Here is a 20607-nt window from a genome sequence, read left to right as displayed (position 1 = left end):
CGTGAGGGGTGTAGTTTCCAAAATGGGGTCACATATGGATATTTATTGTTTTGCACAGGGGTGGCTGATTGTTACAGCAGTTCTGACAAACGCAAATCGCCTCAAATGTACATGGCGCACTCTCCCTTCTGGGCCTTGTTGTGCGCCCCCAGAGCACTTTGCGCCCACATATGGGGTATCTCCGTAGTCGGGAGAAATTGCGTTACAAATTTTGGGGGTCTTTTTTCCCTTTTACCTCTTGTGAAAATGAAAAGTATAGGGCAACACCAGCATGTCAGTGAAAAAAAATTATTTTTTTACACTAACATGCTGGTGTAGACCCCAACTTCACATTTTCATAAGGGGTTAAAGAAGAAAAAGCCCCCCAAAATTTGTAAGGCAATTTCTCCTGAGTACGGCGATACCCCATATGTGTCCCAAAACTGTTGCCCTGAAATACGACAGGGCTCCAAAGTGAGAGAGCGCCATGCGCATTTGAGGCCTGAATTAGGGATTTGCATAGGGGTATTCTATGCCAATGATTCCCAAACAGGGTGCCTCCAGCTGTTGCAAAACTCCCAGCATGCCTGGACAGTCAATGGCTGTCCGGCAATACTGGGAGTTATTATTTTGCAACAGCTGGAGGCTCCGTTTTGGAAACAGTAGCGTATCAGACGTTTTTCATTTTTTGGGGGGAGGGGGGCTGTGTAGGGGTATGTGTATATGTAATGTTTTTTACTTTTTATTTTAGGTTAGTGTAGTGTAGTGTTTTTAGGGTACAGTCACATGGGAAGAGGTTCACAGCAAGTTTGCCGCTGGAAGTTTGAGCTGCAGCGCAAAATTTGCGCCATCTCAAACTTGCAGCACTCACTGTAAACCTCCGCCCATGTGAGTGTACCCTGTACATTCACATTGGGGGGGGGGGGCAAACATCCAGCTGTTGCAAACTCCGAGCATGCCCTTTGGCTGTCCGTGCATGCTGGGAGTTGTAGTTTTGCAACAGCTGGAGGAACGCTGGTTTGGAAACACTAAGTTAAGTAATAAATTTTCAAGTGTTTTGCAACCAAACTTAGTGTTTCCAAACGAGTGTGCCTCCAGCTGTTGCAAAACTACAACTCCCAGCATGCATGGTCTGTCAGTGCATGCTGGGAGTTATAGTTTTTCAACAATTGCAACAGCTGGAGGCACTGAGGTAGGAAACGGACACTGTTTCCCAACTAGGGTGCCTCCAGTTGTTGCAAAACTACAACTCCCAGCATGCCCAGACTGCCCAGGCATGCTGGAAGTTGTAGTTCGGCAATATCTGAAGGATCAGATGTTGCCGAACTACAACTTCCAGCATGCTTGGGCAGTCTGGGCATGCTGGGAGTTGTAGTTTTGCAACATCTGGAGGTCCACAGTTTGGAGACCACTGTATAATGGTCTCCAATCTGTGCTCTTCCAGATGTTAGAGAACTACAACTCCCAGCATGCCTGGACAGACTGAGCATGCTGAGATTTGTAGTTTTGCAACATCTGGAAGAGCACAGATTGGAGACCATTATACAGTGGTCTCCAAACTGTGGACCTCCAGATGTTGCAAAACTACAACTCCCAGCATGCCCAGAAAGCCAAAGGCTGTCTGGGCATGCTGGGAGTTGCAGTTTTGAAACTCTCAGAGGCAGCAGTGAGATTGCTTTACGGCGATCTCACTGCTGCAAATGAAGATGCCGCACTGCTGCTGCAAACTCACCCCGGGACGCAGCGCAACCTGGACCGCCGGGAGGACGCCGGGACTGCTTGGGACACCGCTCGGACGGGTAAGTGATGTCGGGGGACGGGTCAGGGACACTTAGCAGAGCGGTGTGTGTCCCGATCCCCGTGATCGGGACTCACACACCGCGCTGCTAAGTATTTTCATAGCGAAACGCTGCTATCAGCTAGTCAGATTTGACCAGCTGATAGCAGCGATCGCTGGGTGGGGTGGGGGATGAAACCCCCCGTGGTCGCACGGTAAGATGGCTGGCTATCAGTGATAGCCACCATCTTTCCGGGCGCTGCGGGGTGCCGCGAGTAGCGGCAGTAATGTTCATGACGTACCTGTATGTCATGGGTCGGGAACACCTTGCCACCCATGACGTACAGGTATGTCATAGGTCGGGAAGGGGTTAAAAGGCTTCATATACTAGGTGGATCTAATACCTTCCAAAAGCTATGACAGTTCATTTAAAATGTAATTTTTACAGGCTCATTCAACAGAGCTGCAACAATTCACTGGTTTAGTATACTGCATTTCCAAGTATATTGCTGTTTGATAACATTAACCCCTTAAGGACCCAGCCAATTTTCACTGTAGGACCCGGCCATTTTTTGCACACCTGACCACTGTCACTTTAAGCATTAATAACACTGGGATGCTTTTACCTTTCATTCTGATTCAGAGATAGTTTTTTCGTGACATATTCTACTTTATGTTAGTGGTAAAATTTTGTCGATACTTGCATCGTTTCTTGGTGAAAAATTCAAAAATTAGATTTTTTTTTAACTTTGAAGCTCTCTGCTTATAAGGAAAATGAATATTCCAAACAAATTATATATTGATTCACATATACAACATGTCTACTTTATGATTGCATCATTACATTGACATGTTTTTACTTTTGGAAAAGATCAGAGGGCTTCAAAGTTCAGCAGCAATTTTCCAATTTTTCACAAAATTTTCAAAATCAAAAATTTTCAGGGACCAGTTCTGTTTTGAAGGGCTTTCATATTAGAAATGCCCCACAAATGACCCCATTATAAAAACTGCACCCCCCAAAGTACTCAAAATGACATTCAAAAGGTTTGTTAACCCTTTAGGTGTTTCACAGGAATAGCAGCAAATTGAAGGAGAAAATTCAAAATCTTCATTTTTTACACTGGCATGTTCTTGTAGACCCAGTTTTTGAATTTTTACAAGGGGTAAAAAGTAGATAAATATTCCTAAAATGTATAACCCAATTTCTCTCGAGTAAGGAAATACCTCATAAGTGTATGTCAAGTGTGCGGCGGGCGCAGTAGAGGGCAGAGAAGGGAAGGAGCGACAATGGGATTTTGGAGAGTGAGTTTTTCTGAAATGGTTTTTGGGGGGCATGTCGCATTTAGGAAGCCCCTATGGTGCCAGAACAGAAAAAAAACAAAAAACACATGGCATACTATTTTGGAAACTACACCCCTCAAGGCACGTAACAATTGGTCCAGTGAGCCTTAACACCTTCACAACTTTTTGTTAAAGTCGGATGTGTAAATAAAAAAAAAAATGTTTTCACAAAAATGCTGGTTTTCCCCCACATTTTATATTTTTACAAGGGGTAATAGGAGAAAGTTACCCCCAAAATTTGTAACCCCATTTCTTCTGAGTATGGAAATACCCAATGTGTGGATGTCAAGTGCTCTGCTGGCGCACTACAATGCTCAGAAGAGAAGGAGCACCATTGAGCTTTTGAAGACAGAATTTGGTTGGAATAGAAGTCGGGGGCCATGTGCGTTTACAGAGCCCCCCCATGGTGCCAGAACAGTGGACCCCCCCCCCCCCCCACCACCACGTGACACCATTTTGGAAACTACAGCCCTCACAGAATTTAATAAGGGGTGCAGTGAGTATTTACACCCCACTGGCGTTTGACAGATCTTTGGAACAGTGGGCTGTACAAATGAAAAATTACATTTTTCATTTTCACGGACCACTGTTCCAAAAATCTGTCAGACACCTGTGGGGCGTAAATGCTCACTGTACCCCTTATTACATTACGTGAGGGGTGTAGTTTCCAAAATGGGGTCATATGTTGGGGGGGGGGGGGTCCATTGTTCTGGCTCTATGGGGGCTTTGTAAACACACATGGCCTTCAATTCCGGACAAATTTTATCTTAAAAATCACAATGGTGCTCCTTCTCTTCTGAGCATTGTAGTGCGCCAGCAAAGCACTTTACATCCAAATATGGGGTATTTTCTTACTCAGAAAAAATGGGGTTACAAATTTTGGGGGGCTTTTTTTCCTATTTTTCCTTGTGAAAATGAAGTTTTGGGTAACACCAGCATTTTAGTGACATTTTTTTTTTCCATCCAACTTTAATGAAAATTCGTCAAACACCTGTGGGGTGTTAAGGCTCACTATACCCCTTGTTAAATTCCGTGAGGGGTGCAGTTTCCAAAATGGGGTCAAATGTGGGTATTTCTTTTTTTGCATTTATGGCAGAACCGCTGTAAAATCAGCCACCCCTGTGCAAATCACCACTTTAGGCTTCAAATGTACATAGTGCGTTCTCACTCCTGAGCCTTGTTATGCGCCCGAAGAGCATTTTACGCCCACATATGGGGTATTTCCGTACTCAGAAGAAATTGCGTTACAAATTTTGGGGGTCTTTTTTTCCTTTTAACACTTGTGAAAATAAAAAGTTAAAGGAGTAGTCCGGTGCACACTTTTTTCATTTTATCCCGTCCGGGCTATAAAATAAAAGAAAACACACTTTATCTTACCTGCCAACGAGCCCCCGGAGCTCCAGTACAGGTGTTCGGTCCCCAGGCTGTATTCTTCTTACTTCCTGTTAGGCTGAAGCTCCGTGTGACATGCCAGGCTATCACCGGCCGCAGCGATGTCCCGCCTCGGCCAGTGATAGGCTGAAGCTCCGTGTGACGTGCCGGGCTAACAGGAAGTAAGAAGAATACAGCCCGGGGACCGAACACCTGTACCGGAGCTCCGGGGGCTCGTTGGCAGGTAAGATAAAGTGTGTTTTCTTTTATTTTGCAGCCCGGACGGGATAAAATGAAATAAGTGTGCACCGGAGTACTCCTTTAAGGACAACATCAGCATGTTAGTGTAAAATTTTTAATTTTTTTTACACTGACAGGCTGGTGTAGCCCCCAACTTTTCCTTTTCATAAGGGGTAAAAGGAGAAAAAGCCCCCCAAAATTTGTAACGCAATTTCTCCCGAGTACAGAGATACCCCATATGTGGCCCTAAACTGTTTCCTTGAAATACGACAGGGCTCTGAAATGAGAGAGCGCCATGCGCATTTGAGGACTGAATTAGGGATTGCATAGGGGTGGACATAGGGGTACTCTACGCCAGCGATTCCAAAATCTCCAGCTGTTGCTAAACTCCCAGCATGTCTGGACAGTCAGTGGCTGTCTGGAAATGCTGGGAGTTGTTTTTTGCAACAGCTGGAGGCTCCGTTTTGGAAACACTGCTGTACAGTACATTTTTCATTTTTATTGGGGGGGGGGGGGGGGGGGGGGACAATGTAAGGGGGTGTAGATGTAGTGTTTTACCCTTTATTAGGTGTTAGTGTAGTGTAGTGTTTTTAGGGTACGTTCACACGGGCGCAGGTTTACAGTGAGCTTCCCGCTAGAAATTGGCGATGCGGCAAAAAATTTGCAGCAGCTCATACTTGAAGCAGGAAACTTACTGTAAACCTGGCCGTGTGAATGTACCATGTACGTTCACATGGGGGGGGCAAACCTCCAGCTGTTTCAAAACTACAACTCCCAGCATGTACTGACAGACCGTGCATGCTGGTAGTTGTAGTTTTGCAACAGCTGGAGGCACACTGGTTGGAAAACCTTCAGTTAGGTTCTGTTACCTAACTCAGTATTTTCCAACCAGTGTGCCTATAGCTGTTGCGGAACTACAACTCCCAGCATGTACTGATCGCCGAAGGGCATGCTGGGAGATCTAGTTATGCAACAGCTAAAGGTACGCAACTATTTTTCCCAGCATGCCGAGACAGCTATTTCGGCATGCTGGGATTTGCAGTTTTGCAACATCTGGAGGGCTACAGATAGAGACCACTGCACTGTGATCTCCAAACTGTGGACCTCCAGATGTTGCATAACTACAAATACCAGCATGCACAGACAGCAAACTGCTGTGTGGGCATGCTAGGAGTTGTAGTTTTGCAAGATTTAGAGTGCTACAGTATAGAGATCACTGTGCAGTGGTCTCTAAACTGTAGACCTCCAGCTGTTGCAAAACTGCTAATCCCAGCATGCCCAGCAGCTGTCTGGGCATGTTGGGAGTTGTAGTTTTGCAACATCTGGAGGGCTACAGTCTCAGACTGTAGCCCTCTAGATGTTGTTAGGCAACTTACTGACTTCCGTCGGATCCAAGGAGCCGTCCTCTTCTGCTGCACGACATCGCCGCCCGCGCCAATCACCGCCGCCTATCCCGTCCCGCAGCTTCCACCGACGTGTAAGTGGATCTTCGGCGTTCAGTCCCCGTCGTTTCCCCGTTCTGCCCCGCCTATTGTGGGTGGGCAGAACGGGGAAAACGAAAGTAACCCCCCCGCCCCTGATCTGCTATTGGTGGTCGCGTCTAGACCACCAATAGCAGAGATAGGAGGGGTGGCACCCCTGCCACCTCACTCCTATCGCTACAGGGGGATCCTGGGTGTCTTAGACAACCGCGATCCCCCTTATATTCCGGGTCACCGGGTCACCATAGACCCGTATGACCCGGAATCGGCGCAAATCGCAAGTGTGAATTAACTTGCGATTTGCGCCGATCGCCGACATGGGGGGGGTCTGATGACCCCCCTGGGCATTTACACGGGGTGCCTGCTGATCGATATCAGCAGTCAGCCCAGTCCGGTCCCCGCCCGGCGGGGACCGAACTTCCCACGGGCATACAGGTACGCCCTGGGTCCTTAAGACCCAGGTACAGAAAGCGTATCCATACGCCCTAGGTCCTGTACGGGTTAAAGGGGTACTCCACTGGAAAACATTTATTTATTTATTTATTTATTTTAAATCAACTGGTGCCAGAAAGTTAATCAGATTTGTAAATTACTTCTATTAAAAAATATTTATCCTTCCAGTACTTATCAGCTCCTGTATGATCCACAGGAAGTTCTTTTCTTTTTGAATTTCCTTTCTGCCTGACCATAGTGCTCTCTGCTGACACCTCTATCCAGAGCAGGATAAGTTTTTTATGGGGATTTGCTCCTTCTCTGGACAGTTCCTAATATGGACAGAGGTGTCAGCAGAGAGCACTGTGGTCAGGCAGAAAGGAAATTCAAAAAGAAAAGAACTTCCTGTGGATCATACAGCAGCTGATAAGTACTGGAAGGATTAAGATTTTTTTAACAGAAGTAATTTACAAATCTGTTGAACTTTCTGGCACCAGTTGATTTAAAAAAAAATGTTTTCCAGTGGAGTACCTTTTTAAATGCCACATAACATTTCTGTACAATGCATATTTCCTCCATTGGTCAGGTACAACGCATGATGCCATAGGTTGTTATCTAATATCCTATTTGGCATACAATTGATAGTGGTGTGTCAACTTGATATTTATCCAGTATAATTCAATTTAAGTGTACAAATGGCTGTACCATACTCTCCAACCTACTCAAGCAAGCTATGCTCAGTGCTCTGTAATAACTGCACAACTAGGGTGTTTCAAAGGAAATGTGCATCCATTTCTTATGGTACATTACAGAGGCATAACCTATGCACCAAGTTTACTGTGCTGCCAAATGTGAAACTGAAATATTGCTTCAGCACACCATCTTCCAGAAACCCATATACAACGCCATCTCACCTCTGTGTTCGGAGTAATCAAACAATACATTCACAGTTAATGCAATGCTAAAACATTGATCTTCCACTCACCACATCTCTGAAGACCACTGCTCTTAAGCGGTTTATATCCATGTCTTGCAGAAGTCTGTCAATGTCTCTGATAGGAGAAATTATTCCAGTTGTAATGTCCAATGGACTCTGAAGACAAGAAAGTAAAATAACATATTCTGCCTTGAAACACTGCCAGGTGAATGTAAAACCACTGTAAACTGTACTGGAATACTAGAAAAAAACACACAAAACTAGCAACATACCATGGAATTATTTTATTACTCTATCCTGTATTAAATTACAATGTAACTGGTAAAAAAATAAACTAATAATTTTACACAATTCCTTGCAGGCATCAATCTTCTGTACATTTTCACATTTTAGATTCTTTCCTCCCATATCTACAGCTCTGGTCTCTTCCCTTTCTGTAAGTCAGCACTAAAGTGATCATGTGACCAATAAGCAGATACATTTACCAGGTCTGAATTGCATTCTGGCATACCTAGTTACTAGCTCACTTCTCCTGTTTTTCTCCACTCACCTGTATAGAAATAAGTCCCTTAAATAGCTCGAGATCTCACTAATACATAATGCTATTGGATCTAATTTTGCCGAATTTTCTTCCCATTGTCCCCACCAATGTATCCTTCCTTTTTTTGTAATTCATATTTTTATGCACTTTAACCCCTCAAGGACTCAAGGACAAGCCCTTCTCCCCTTCTAAATAATCATTACACTTTCAATTTTGGACCTACAGGCCTATAAAAGGGCTTGTTTTTTGCATAACCTATTGTATTTTGTAATGACATCAATAAATTCATTTTAAAAAATGTACGGCAAAACCAAACAAAAATATTTGTGGGGTGAAATAAAAAGAAATAAAAAAAAAACAAAACACAATTTTGTAACTTTTAGGGGCTTCCATTTCTAGGCAGTATAGTTTTTAGTAAAAATTACACCTTATCTTTATACTGTAGGTCTATACAGTTACAAGGAAACCCAGTTTATGTAGGTTTTATTTTATTTTCCTACTTTAAAAAAAATTATAACTACGTGCACCAAAATTAGTATGTTTAAAATTGTCATCTTATATACACTTACATTTTTTTCCCCCCACATACAGAGCTAAATGAAGGCTCATTTTTTGCACCATCATTTGTAGTTTTCATGGTTACTATTTTTATTTTGATGGGACTTTTTGATGGCTTTTTTTATAAATTTTTTTTACGGTATATAAGAAGTGACTTTATTTCTTACATGTACGCCATCGACTGTGTGGATTAACTAACTTTATAATTTTAATAGTTCGGAAATTTACGCATGCGGCGGTACCACTGAAGATTGCATACACTGTTCAATGCCATGGCATAGCATAGCATTAATCAGTGTTATTGGTGCTCTGCTGCTTTAGCCTGCCATTGCTGGCCAGAGCCTCAGAGCACCGATCGGACAGTGAGGAGGCAGGTAAGGGCCCTTCCGCTCTCCACTCAACTGATCAGGACCTGTGATTTCACCGCTGATCTCTCAATCAACTGTCCTGAGCTAACTGGCACTGTTAACCCCACATTTTAGACGCCACAACTAAAGGGTTAATGCCAGGCATCAACCCGATCTGCGATGCCCGGCATTAACAGGAACCGGGACCCACCAGGTATGAAGCGCGCTTGGCTTGTGAGCATGTTTCAAACCCCGGTAACATGACCAGGGCGTACAGGTATGCCCTTGGTCCTTAAGTACCAGGACGCAAGGGCATACCTGTAAGTCCTTCATCCTAAAAGGGGCTAATAAGTCAATATATGTAAAAATAGAGAAAAATATTAACAAATAAATTCACTGGTTGCTATGGGCAACTCAGCAACATTTCCTCTGGACAGGTTTTGATAAATCTCCCCAATTTTGTATGAACAGAGTCATATGTCGGGATCGGAGGTCGGGATAGGAGGTCGGGATATGGGAACAATATATGAGGACGAGATAAGTCAAAAGCTTCCTCCTTTGTTTATTTTCCTCCCCAACAAGGATTAGGAAGGAAAAACCGGGCAACACCGGGTACTGAGCTAGTTCATATATAAAATATATGAGTAGGTATGACAGACCGAGATTTTTACCTGCATAATGCTTGTGCATCACCGTAGTGCTTCAAGGCCATGTAAGCTCTGCTTTTGACTTTTTGTAGATGTCTACATTGTTTGAAGTTTGTTTGTTTGTTCTGTTACTCATTAACTTTATGATTTTTTTTTACTTGTTTTATTATGTACATAGTTATTAAAGTTAAACCCCCAAAAAAACCTGTGTGTCATTTTAATGGATGAAACAGCAATTGCATATAAGTTTAGTGCTGTTTCATCCGATTAATCGACCAACTAACTGATTTTAAAAATAATTGTTAGCTGTAGCCCCAGTTGAAATTGTATTAAGTTTTATATTCAACACTAAACTTATATGCAATTCACGTGTATAATACACTGGGCTATAGGGTTTACGATAATCTTTATTTTTGTTTGCATAAAAAAACTAAAGAAAGGGATATTGTGTCCGCACCCTTACACAAGAAGGTAATCACTGATGAAAGAGAACAAGTCTTTCTCTTCTGTAGCCTCTTACAGTGTAACTGGGCAAATTTTCCAATGATAGTAAAAAATAACTAATGATTGTGCATGAAAACCTGACAATAAAATTGATCTACCAATTTACTGCTGTTATTCTGTTATCAGACAAAAATACTTCCACTGTTGCCCAGTAGTGAACAGAACATTTCTGCTATACAGAAGATTTTAGGACTACTGTTCTGTGATCAATGAATCTGCAGAATGCACACAGTCCTTTTTGGGCAAATTAATGAGAGACACACAGCATCACAGCATGCTTTGCACATGGATTACCTTTGCGGCAGACTTTGCTGTTCCCACCAGGCCATGAATTGCCTTTTGGTTTTTCATATTTTCTCCTGTGGATTTTAATTGCAAGTGCTGCTGACACTCCAGACAATTCCTAACAGCAACTGCACAGACTGAAAGAAAACAAGGACCCGTGTATCACTCAGATAAGGCTACGTTCACATAATATAATGTACAGTTGACATATGGGGAGATTTATCAAAACTTGTGCAGAGGGAAAGTTGACCAGTTGCCCATAGCAAGAAATCAGATGACTTCTATTACTTTTCAGAGGCCTTGTTAAGAATGAAAGAAGTGATCTGATAGGTTGCTATGAGCAACTGGTCAACTTTCTCTCTGCGCTGGTTTTGATAAATCTCTACTATTGACTTCAACTTACCAACTTTAATACACCAGTTTTGGGCATAAATAAATCTCACATGTATAGCTTTTTGCATAAGAGCAGTCAGTGTATGTCTCCATTAACGCATGTAACAGCAAGCAGTAAGGAATAAAAACACTGACATGTCCTTTGTCAAGGTATGACGGTATATTTATACCTTGACAAAGGACTTAAAGGGGTACTCCGGTGAAAACCTTTTTTCTTTTAAATCAACTGGTGGCAGAAAGTTAAACATATTTGTAAATTACTTCTATTAAAAAATCTTAATCCTTCCTGTACTTATTAGCTGCTGAATACTACAGAGGAAATTCTTTTCTTTTTGGAATTCTCTCTTATGACATCACAAGCACAGTGCTCTTTGCTGACGTCATAATAATAACTCTTTATTTATTGTTGTCCTTAGTGGGATTTGAACCCAAGGCCCCAGCACTGCAAGGCAGCAGTGCTAACCACTGAGCCACCATGCTCCCCTTAGCATACATTTGCTATGCACGGTTGCTGAAATGGACAGAGATGTCAGCAGAGAGCACTGTGCTCGTGAGGTCATCAGTGTTCCAAAAAGAAAGGAATTTCCTCTGTAGCATTCAGCTGCTAAGAAGTACTGGAAGGATTAAGATTGTTTAATAGAAGTAATTTACAAATATGTTTAACTTTCTGGCACCAGTTGATTTAAAAGAAAAAAAGGTTTTCACCGGAGTACCCCTTTAACGAAACGAGTCGGTGTTAATATCCGTTACCGCTTGTTGTTACATGCTTTTTATCACTACAATGTTGAAAGACTTTATATATTTTTATTACTCTGGAAGTGCTGTATATTTTCCTCATGGGACTTCTCCTAGAGGTGGAGCTTCCCTAATTTCCTGCGTCGTACTACAGCTGTGTGTTTTCCGTGCACCCGGAGTTTGCAGCTAGAGAACAAAGACTTCCCCATCGGAACAGTGAGCTGTATTGTGCTTCCTTTTTTCTACTTATAATAAATTTACCCCAAAGCTTTTGTTATGTTTCACTACTTTTTAATTATTATTTCTTTATTGTACTGCACCATATTCTGTTCCCTATACATTTTCTGTGTGTGTGTGGCTAACTTTTCAAACCATAATCTGTAGTAAAGGAAGAAAGGAAGGAGAAAACTCCAGCCAGCTCACCCCATCCGGAACAGAAGGAGCATGGATCCAGGTGCTGGACAACACCACACAATGGAGAAAACAAGGATGGTAGGATCCAGCTCAAATGCAAATAAAATCCAATTTATTTAGGACACGGACAGGAACAAGAAGGCAGTTACGCGTTTCAAACATCAAACGCTCTTAGTCATAACAAGACTAGTATGACTAAGAACGTTTGACGCTTGAAACGCGTAACTGCCTTCTTGTTCCTGTCCGTGTCCTAAATAAATTGAATTTTATTTGCATTTGAGCTGGATCCTACCATCCTTGTTTTCTGCATAATCTGTAGTAGTGTTATTGGTCTAATTTTTTTTTTTCATTTAATGGCATTTAATTCACTAAGATTACATTTTTCAGACGTAGTTTATGATTTTTTTTTATTTAAAAAAAGAGAAAGATGGGGGGCACTGAATTTATGGGTGGCGGCGCGCGCACGTCAGGAGGGGCACATGTGTTGTGGATGCACTTTGTCTTACTACACAACGATCCCACCGCTGAAAGGAGAGGATAGGCGTGGCGGCAGTGGGGCTTTGCAAACCCAAAGCCACACCTATCCAACTGTGCCTGACCGCAGGATAAATGTATTTTATAAGTTATAAAACAAGAAATAAGCGATAAAGGTATGATTACACTCATATTATGGACATCTGTAACAACATTGTAGTAGTCTGGGGGGCTAAAAAATCATGACCATTGCACTTTAAAGATGATTTAAAGGGGTACTCCGGCCCTAATACATCTTATCCCCTAGCCAAAGGATAGGGGATAAGATGTCTGATCGCGGGGTCCTGCTGCTGGGGAACCCCGCAATCTGTCATTCAGCACCCACCTTTGCGAGCTCTCCACAGCGCTGGAGGCTCTGAGTGTGCAGCATGACGGCCACGGGGCCTGAGTATCGTGACGTCATGACCCCGCCCCCGTGTGACATCACACCCGCCCTGCTCCCTCAATGCAAGTCTATGGGAGGGGGCATGACGGGGGATAAAACATTGCTTTTTCCTCAGGCTTTCCCATTCTCTAACTTGTTAGTTTTAGCATTGAGTATGCTATTGAGGGCCTAGACTGTGTACTGTGTCAGACATTATCATTCAGTTCTCCACAGGAAGAATGCTCAGGTTTATGGCCTGTTAGAGTGAGCAGCGGTGACTGCCCTCTTGACAGTCTATAAACTTTGTTGCATCTGGATTGTCAGGGGGAGGGACCTCCAGTTGGCCAGAGGGAAAAACAAACGTCACAATTGTGGAGCAGCTGCATCCCATTGATAATGACATCTGATGTTGCCTCTAAACTCAATAATAAAGCAGTATACCATAGTTCCCCTAGTAGGAGGCTTGCAAAGGGATGAGAAGGTACAATTAAAGAACTATAATGACATATGTGAAGTTTTCCTGTAGACATGCTTAGCAAACGTTATAAGTTACTCACCTAATCTGAGACACTGACGTAATACTCCTCCAGATGACATATTCTTTTCAGCCTCAATGTCTGTAAAGCTCAAAGAACTTGCAAAAATGAGAACATCCACTAAGCTTATCGCCCTTTGAAGGAAGGTCACAGATGCCTCTATTGACAGACCTTGAGTTGGTTCAATATTTTCTAGTTCATGCTAAAATACAAATGTTAAAAAATTTACTTCTCATACTTTATAAGAATCAGAATTTAAAGAAGTTCAATTTCCATCAAATTATAAAATACTGTACACTGTCACTACCATGCAGTTCTCAACATTGAGAATGCTCAGGTATACACCCTGCTGAGCAGTGGTAACCAACCATTTGACAGTCTCTCCATATCACTGCAAAAGTTTCCAGGTTCCAATTTACTGAGCATCCTCTGAGACCCTGCAGCAGCTTTATACTCTGTTTAAGAGAACGATTACAACCCAGGAATTAACCTTAACATAGTTTACTACAACCCTAGGCTTTAACCTAAACAGAAATATTAATTACACAAAACACAAGTAATATGAAAAATAAGCATCTAAGTGCATAAGGGGAGCCTATAAAACTTCACTTTTATTAGTATGCAATAGAACCATGAATAAAGTGAATATGTGTCATCTCCATAACCAATGATAAAAACAGAAAGGACTAGGTCCTATATTGTTCCAACCCTACAGTGCCTAGTGTTGGTGTAGTATGATGTGCTTTCTCACAATATAGTCCTTCCCTGAGTGTAGATATTTCCCAACCCAAGGAAAGACCCAAAGAAACAATGTCCGTTTCTCAACCCACAATCTCCGAGCACCATTTTCTTACAGCTTCAGGAGACTGATGCAGAACTTAAATACAATACTGCCACATAACTATTATATACAACACCAACTCCCACATTGGTGGTTTGTATACTACGTATTATGGTGGGGTTAATGCCGGGTAAATGCATTCTTCTTTATGTACCACCCTGTGTTCAAGCTTCATGCAATGCAGTTGGGTAAAAAAAAAAAAAAAGTTTTTTATATATTACTTATAATTTGCTTTTCACTAAGTGTGAGTTAGGGGTGGTGTTTACCCCACAAGTGTCTAATTTTATACAAAACACTATTATATAACTTATACATAGTATACATAACTCCATTATATTTATTTTAAAAAAATCTGTAAAAAATATGAAGTCACATTCCTATATGACAATTACAAGACAGCCACTGTTCAAGATGTTCCACTGGTCAACCGTCCATTTACAAGCTGACAAATAGTGAATGCTCACCGTGGCAGAGGTCGCTGCAGAAAGTAATGGTAGTATACCACCACAAGCCATTATCATGTTGTCTGTGATCTGAGAGATGAGGTGGATTGTGTTGTGCACAAAAATGACATTATCACTGCTGTTTACAAAATCCATTATAGTCTTCGTAGAGTGACTACAACAGGGAAAAAACAGAGCATGTTAACACCTTTACATGCATGAAATGCATCAAGTATATATGGCATATTATATTTTAAGACCCCAATTATTCGCTAGAATAAGTGGGGAGAAGCGCTCAGCCTGTTCTGCAGAGAAGAGGGAGACTGGAAGATAAGTGCAAAGGTGAGCGCTACTCCCAGCTTATTCTAGTGATCAGTCTGAGTCTCCGGATCAAGATCCTGACAGAGAAAAAAGTTTTCATATGTTTCCAAGTCAATTGTTATTTTTTTTAAATTACAATAATACAAATAACATAAGTCTAGCAGAGTAGTGGTTGCTAAAAAAGGATACATTTAACTTTCCAAAATTTAGAATAAACCCAGCGAACATTAAATGTAGATATATTTTCTTCAAACTTCATTAAAACATTGTTGATCTTGAAAGCACAGTAAAGTTGTAAAGTGATGGGGAGCACTAACCTTCGCCACATTTGGATGTCAGTTTCAATTGAAAACAGAAGATCTGTTAGAAGCCGCTGATGCATCATTGACCACTTAAACTCAGGAATACGAAACATTGTAGATCTGGAGTCTCTTCTCTGCCCATCTGATAAGGCTACACGCTCCCCTTCATGTGGATCTGTCGGTTTCACAGACTTCAATACAAAAAGAAATAAAGGAAATATAAGTTTTGGTAAGGTTTCTGACAAAAACGGCTTTATAAACTAGCTCATGAAGAAGAGCTAAAGGGGTAGTCCAGGGGTGAAACTTATCCCCTATCCTAAAGGATAGGGGATAAGTTTCAGAACGCGGGGGTTCTGACCGCTGGGGCCCCCCGCGATCTCCTGTACGAGGCCCCGACAGCCCGCGGGAAGGGGGCGTGTTGACCACCGCACGAAGCGGCGGCTGATACGCCCCCTTCAATACAACTATGGCAGAGCAAGAGATTGCCATAGGCAGCGCTCCGGCTCTGCCATAGAGTTGTATTGAGGGGGAGTGTCAGCCGCCGCTTCGTGGGGTGGTCAACATACCCCCTTCCCGCGGGCTGTCAGGGCCCCGTACAGGAGATCGCGGGGGGCCCCAGCGGTCAGACCTACCACGATCTAAAACTTACCCCTATCCTTAGTATAGGGGATAAGTTTTTCACCGCAGGATCTCTCCTTTAAAGGGGTACTCTGCCCCTAGACATCTTATCCCCTATCCAAAGGATAGATGTTAGATCGCCGCGGTCCCGCTGCTGGGGAGCCCGGGGATCGCTGCTGCAGCACCCCGCTATCATTACTGCGCAGAGCGAGATCGCTCTGCACGTAATGACGGGCAATACAGGGGCCGGAGCATTGTTCCGTCACGGCTCCGCCCCTCGTGACGTCACGGCCCGCCCCCGCCAGTACAAGCATTAAGGTGACGGGCCGTGATGTCATGAGGGGCGGAGCCATGACGTCACGCTGCTCCGGCCCCTGTATCGCCCGTCATTATGCACAGAGCGAACTCGCTCTGTGCGGTAATGATGGCGGGGTGCCGCAGCGGGGATCCCAGGGGTCCCCAACAGCGGGATCACGGCGATCTAACATCTTATCCCCTATCCTTTGGATAGGGGATAAGATGCCAGGAGCGGAGTACCCCTTTAAGTATGTAAATGTGAGGGAGAGTGAAATAGCAAGAGTTGGTGGAGTTTTATCTACATCAAGCTTAAAGTGTCCCTGTCATTAAATTTTTTTTTGATGTGTAACACAGACTCAAATGTTTGTTTGATATGTTGGGGTCTTAGCGCTGAGACCCCAACAACGAAGAGAACAAGCAGGGAATAGTAAACGGTTATGCATTTCACCCTCTGGCTCGCAACAATCTCCATCCAGTTTCTCTGGATGGCCCTCTAGATTTATAAGAATAAAAGGACATAGATAGATGCCAGTCAAGAAAAAAAGAATGCCGAGACATATCCAATATAAATGTTTGACATGTCAATTTTTTTTTTCTTTATTAATAGACAAGAATTTAAAATAAAGTCTAGATCTGGTGTATAATGTCACTTGTTCTATCCAAAACACTTCCTTTTTACTAGTTAGTATGGCAGCCAAAGAAACACAGCACTTACAGCAGAATATAGCCCAGGGTTCGAGTCCTGTAGGAATGCATGGGAATGGTGATCCTGCATTGTTTTCAGAGCAGGAGCACCATTTCTATACTGTGATGCATTACCTGTAAACACTTACAATTAAATGCGGCGATCATGAAGAGTATTTAATAAGAGCGAAGAGCCATTGACTCCTTGACCTGTCATACTTGTGACTGTTAAACTCAAATCACAGGCTAAAAACATTACTGTTTGAAAAATAAAATAAGTAACAAAAATACTGATTTGCTGATTAGGGAGGTGGTGCTATATCCCTTCTATGCTCGATACCTACCTCACTGAACTCAGCATTGGCCGCTAAACCATGTGAAAGGGAGACGGGCCAAACACCTGCAGCATTTACAGAGGATGACAGTGATTTCCAGACACAATGATCACCAGTACAAGGTACTATATCAATGAATTATTTATATGCACACTTATGTGTTTCACTATGGGAATAAAAATTAATGGATTTCTTGTGGACTTGCACCCTACACTGTGGGCATAGTACGCTCAAGTGCTGGCCAAGTGACAAGAGAAGGAGCAAAATAAGAACGTTGTGGCGATGTTAAGGAACCACCCCCGGCAAAACAAGGAACATCCCCAACCTAAGCAAAACTGCAATGAGAGTAAGCAGCCCTAATGAGAAAAAAAAATAAAGTGTTTCAAACATAATGCACAATAATATGCATATTTTATCTTTTAAGGGCTAATTACTACACCAGCTGGAGAATTTTTGGAGATTTTACAACTAATGACAGTAACCTCTTAACCCCTTAAGCCCTTTTTCACCTTAATGACGCAGCCCTTTTTTGCAATTCTGAGCACTGTCACTTTATGCATTAATAACTCTGGGATGCTTTTACAGATTATTCTGATTCAGAGATAGTTTTTTCGTGATATATTCAACTTTGACACAATGGTAAATTTTCATCGTTCCTTGCATCCTTTCTTGGTGAAAAATCCCCACATTGCATAAAAATTTAGATAATTTAGCATTTTTTTTACTTAAAAACTCTGCTTGTAAGGAAAATTGATATTGCAAATAAATTCTATATTGATTCACATATACAATATGTCTACTTTATATTTTCATCATAAAGTTGACAAGTTTTTACTTTCGGAAGACCTCAGAGGGCTTCAAAGTTCAGCAGCAATTTTCCAATTTTTCACAACATTTTCAAAATCAGAATTTTGTTCAGTTCAGTTTTGAAGTGGATTTGAGGGGTCAACATATTAGAAATACCCCATAAAAGACCCCATTATAAAAAACTGCAACCCCCCCCCCCCCCCCACAAAGTATTCAAAATGACATTCAGAAAGTGTGTTAACCCTTTAGGTGTTTCATAGGAATAGCAGCAAAATGAAGGAGAAAATTCAAAATCTTCATTTTTTACACTCATGTTCTTGCAGACCCAGTTTTTGAAGTTTTACAAGGGGTAAAAGGAGAAAAAGCCCCCCAAAATTTGTAACCAAATTTCTCTCGAGAAAGGAAATACTTCATAGGTGGATGTCAAGTGCTCTGTGGGTGCACTACAAGGCTCAGAAGGGAAGGAGCGACAATGGGATTTTGGAGAGAGTTTTTCTGAAATGGTTTTTGGAGGGCATGTCACATTTAGGAAGCCCCTATGGTGCCAGAACCGCAAAAAAAAAAAAAAAAAAAAAAATTAAATAAAACATGGCATACTATTTGGGAAACTACACCCCTTAAGGAATGTAACAAGGGGCCCAGTGAGCCTTTACACCCCACAGGTGTTTGACGACGTTTCGTTAAAGTCAGATGTGTAAATGAATTTTTTTTTCACTAAAATGCTGGATTTCCCCCAAATTTAACATTTTTGCAAGGGGTTATAGGAGAAAATGCCACCCAAAATGTGTAACCCCATCTCTACTGAGTAGACCTCAAATGTACATGGTGCGCTCTCACTCCTGAGCCTTGTTGTGCGTCCGCAGAGCATTATACACCCACATATGGGGTATTTCCGTATTCAGGAGAAATTGTGTTACAAATTTTGGGGGACTTTTTTTTTTCCTTTTACCTCTTGTGAAAATTAAAAAGTATGGGGCATCACCAACATGTTAGTGTAAAAATTAAAACATTTTTACACTAACATGCTGGTGTAGACCCCAACTTTACCTTTTCATAAGGGGTAAAAGGAGAAAAAGCCCCCCAAAATTTGTAACACAATTCCTCCCGAGTACGGAGATACCTTATATGTGGCCCTAAACCGTTTCCTTGAAATACGACAGGGCTCCAAAGCGAGAGAGCGCCATGCGCATTTGAGGCCTAAATTGGGGATTTGAAACCGCCACAAAAATACCCCACGGCAGTGTTTCCCAAACAGGGTGTCTCCAGCTGTTGCAAAACTCTCAGCATGGCTATCCGGCAATTTTGGGAGTTGTTGTTTTTCAACAGCTGGAGGCTCTGTTCTGTACATTCACATGGGGGGCAAACCTCCAGCTGTTGCAAAACTACAACTCCCAGCATGTACAGTCTCTCAGTGCATGCTGGGAGTTGTATTTTTCCAACAGCTTAAGGCGCACTGGTTGCGAAACACTGAGTTAGGTAACAAATTCAGTTTCACAACCAATGTGTCTCCAGCTGTTGCAAATCTGCAAAAATCAGCATGCACTGACAGTCAAAGGGCATGCTGAGAGTTGTAGTTTTGCAACAGCTGGAGGCACACTGCTACAACTACCAGCATGCCCTTTGGTAGTCTGTGCATGCTGGGAGTTTTTAGTTACGCAACAGCTGAGTGCACACTTTTTCATAGAAAAAATTTGCCTCCAGCTGTTGCATAACTACAACCCCCAACATGCACAGACTACTAAACGGCATGCTGGGAGTTGTAGTTGGAACTCCAGCTGTTGCAAAACTACAACTCACAGCATGCTTTTTGGCTTTGCAAGCTGCGAGTTGTTGCAAAGCAACAGTAGGAGGTAAACAGACCTCACCTCCTGTTGTATCCTGGCGCCGGGACCGCCGCCGCTGCTGCCACCGCCACCGCACACAAGGGGACCCCCCGCTGGACCAGGGCAAGGTAGGAGACCCCCGCCGACCCCGATCGCCACCATGATCGCTGTCCCAAACACCGCCCTGCAGAGTGGCGATTGGCCGGTCGTTCCGACCGATCAATCACGTGATCGTGAGGCGGCACCCGTGCCACCTCACTCCTGTTGGGTAAGGGTGAATGGGGCTGTCTCGGACAGCCCCATTCACCCCTTTTTCCGGGTCACTAGAGATCCGATTGACTCGGAATAGTGGCGGTTTGCCGCGATCGCCGACATGGGGTGGGGGGCGGGGGGGGTGGGCCTTGTCGCTAGTCTCAGGACCCCCCTGGGCGATATGCCGGGATGGCTGCTGATAGATATCAGCCGTCATCCCATTCCAATGGGTGATCCAGGAAAGCTGCACCGTAAATGGCACTGTGCGCCAAGTACTTCTTAGCAGCGCCTTACATTTACGGCGCTCGTCCTTAAGGAGTTAAATTCATTCTCAATGGAGTGACACTGCTCCATAAACAATACATTGAGTGTTGGCCATGCAGTGAAAGAACATTAAATATGAGAAGGAGGTTAGGTGTGGTTAGGGGTGTTGCTAAGGGCATAGTTAAGGGTGTTGCTAGAAGTCTT

At 42.9% G+C, this 20607-nt stretch overlaps 1 protein-coding gene across 2 annotated transcripts in view; it reads right to left on the bottom strand.

Annotated features, from left to right (window-relative positions):
• LRBA (LPS responsive beige-like anchor protein) overlaps window positions 1-20607 on the bottom strand; it is a 713883-nt gene that overhangs the window by 573457 nt on the left and 119819 nt on the right. For both annotated transcript variants that reach the window (XM_056562819.1, XM_056562820.1), the window contains exons 23-27: window positions 15339-15514; window positions 14722-14875; window positions 13438-13618; window positions 10450-10577; window positions 7607-7714 (exon numbers count right to left, since the gene is read on the bottom strand). In XM_056562819.1, coding sequence (XP_056418794.1) covers window positions 7607-7714; window positions 10450-10577; window positions 13438-13618; window positions 14722-14875; window positions 15339-15514 — 747 coding nt within the window. The remainder of the gene's footprint in view (window positions 1-7606; window positions 7715-10449; window positions 10578-13437; window positions 13619-14721; window positions 14876-15338; window positions 15515-20607) is intronic.

The sequence above is a fragment of the Hyla sarda genome, chromosome 1 (genome assembly GCF_029499605.1).
Source record: "Hyla sarda isolate aHylSar1 chromosome 1, aHylSar1.hap1, whole genome shotgun sequence".
Taxonomy (NCBI): domain Eukaryota; kingdom Metazoa; phylum Chordata; class Amphibia; order Anura; family Hylidae; genus Hyla; species Hyla sarda.
This window is presented reverse-complemented; position numbering and strand designations above follow the sequence as displayed.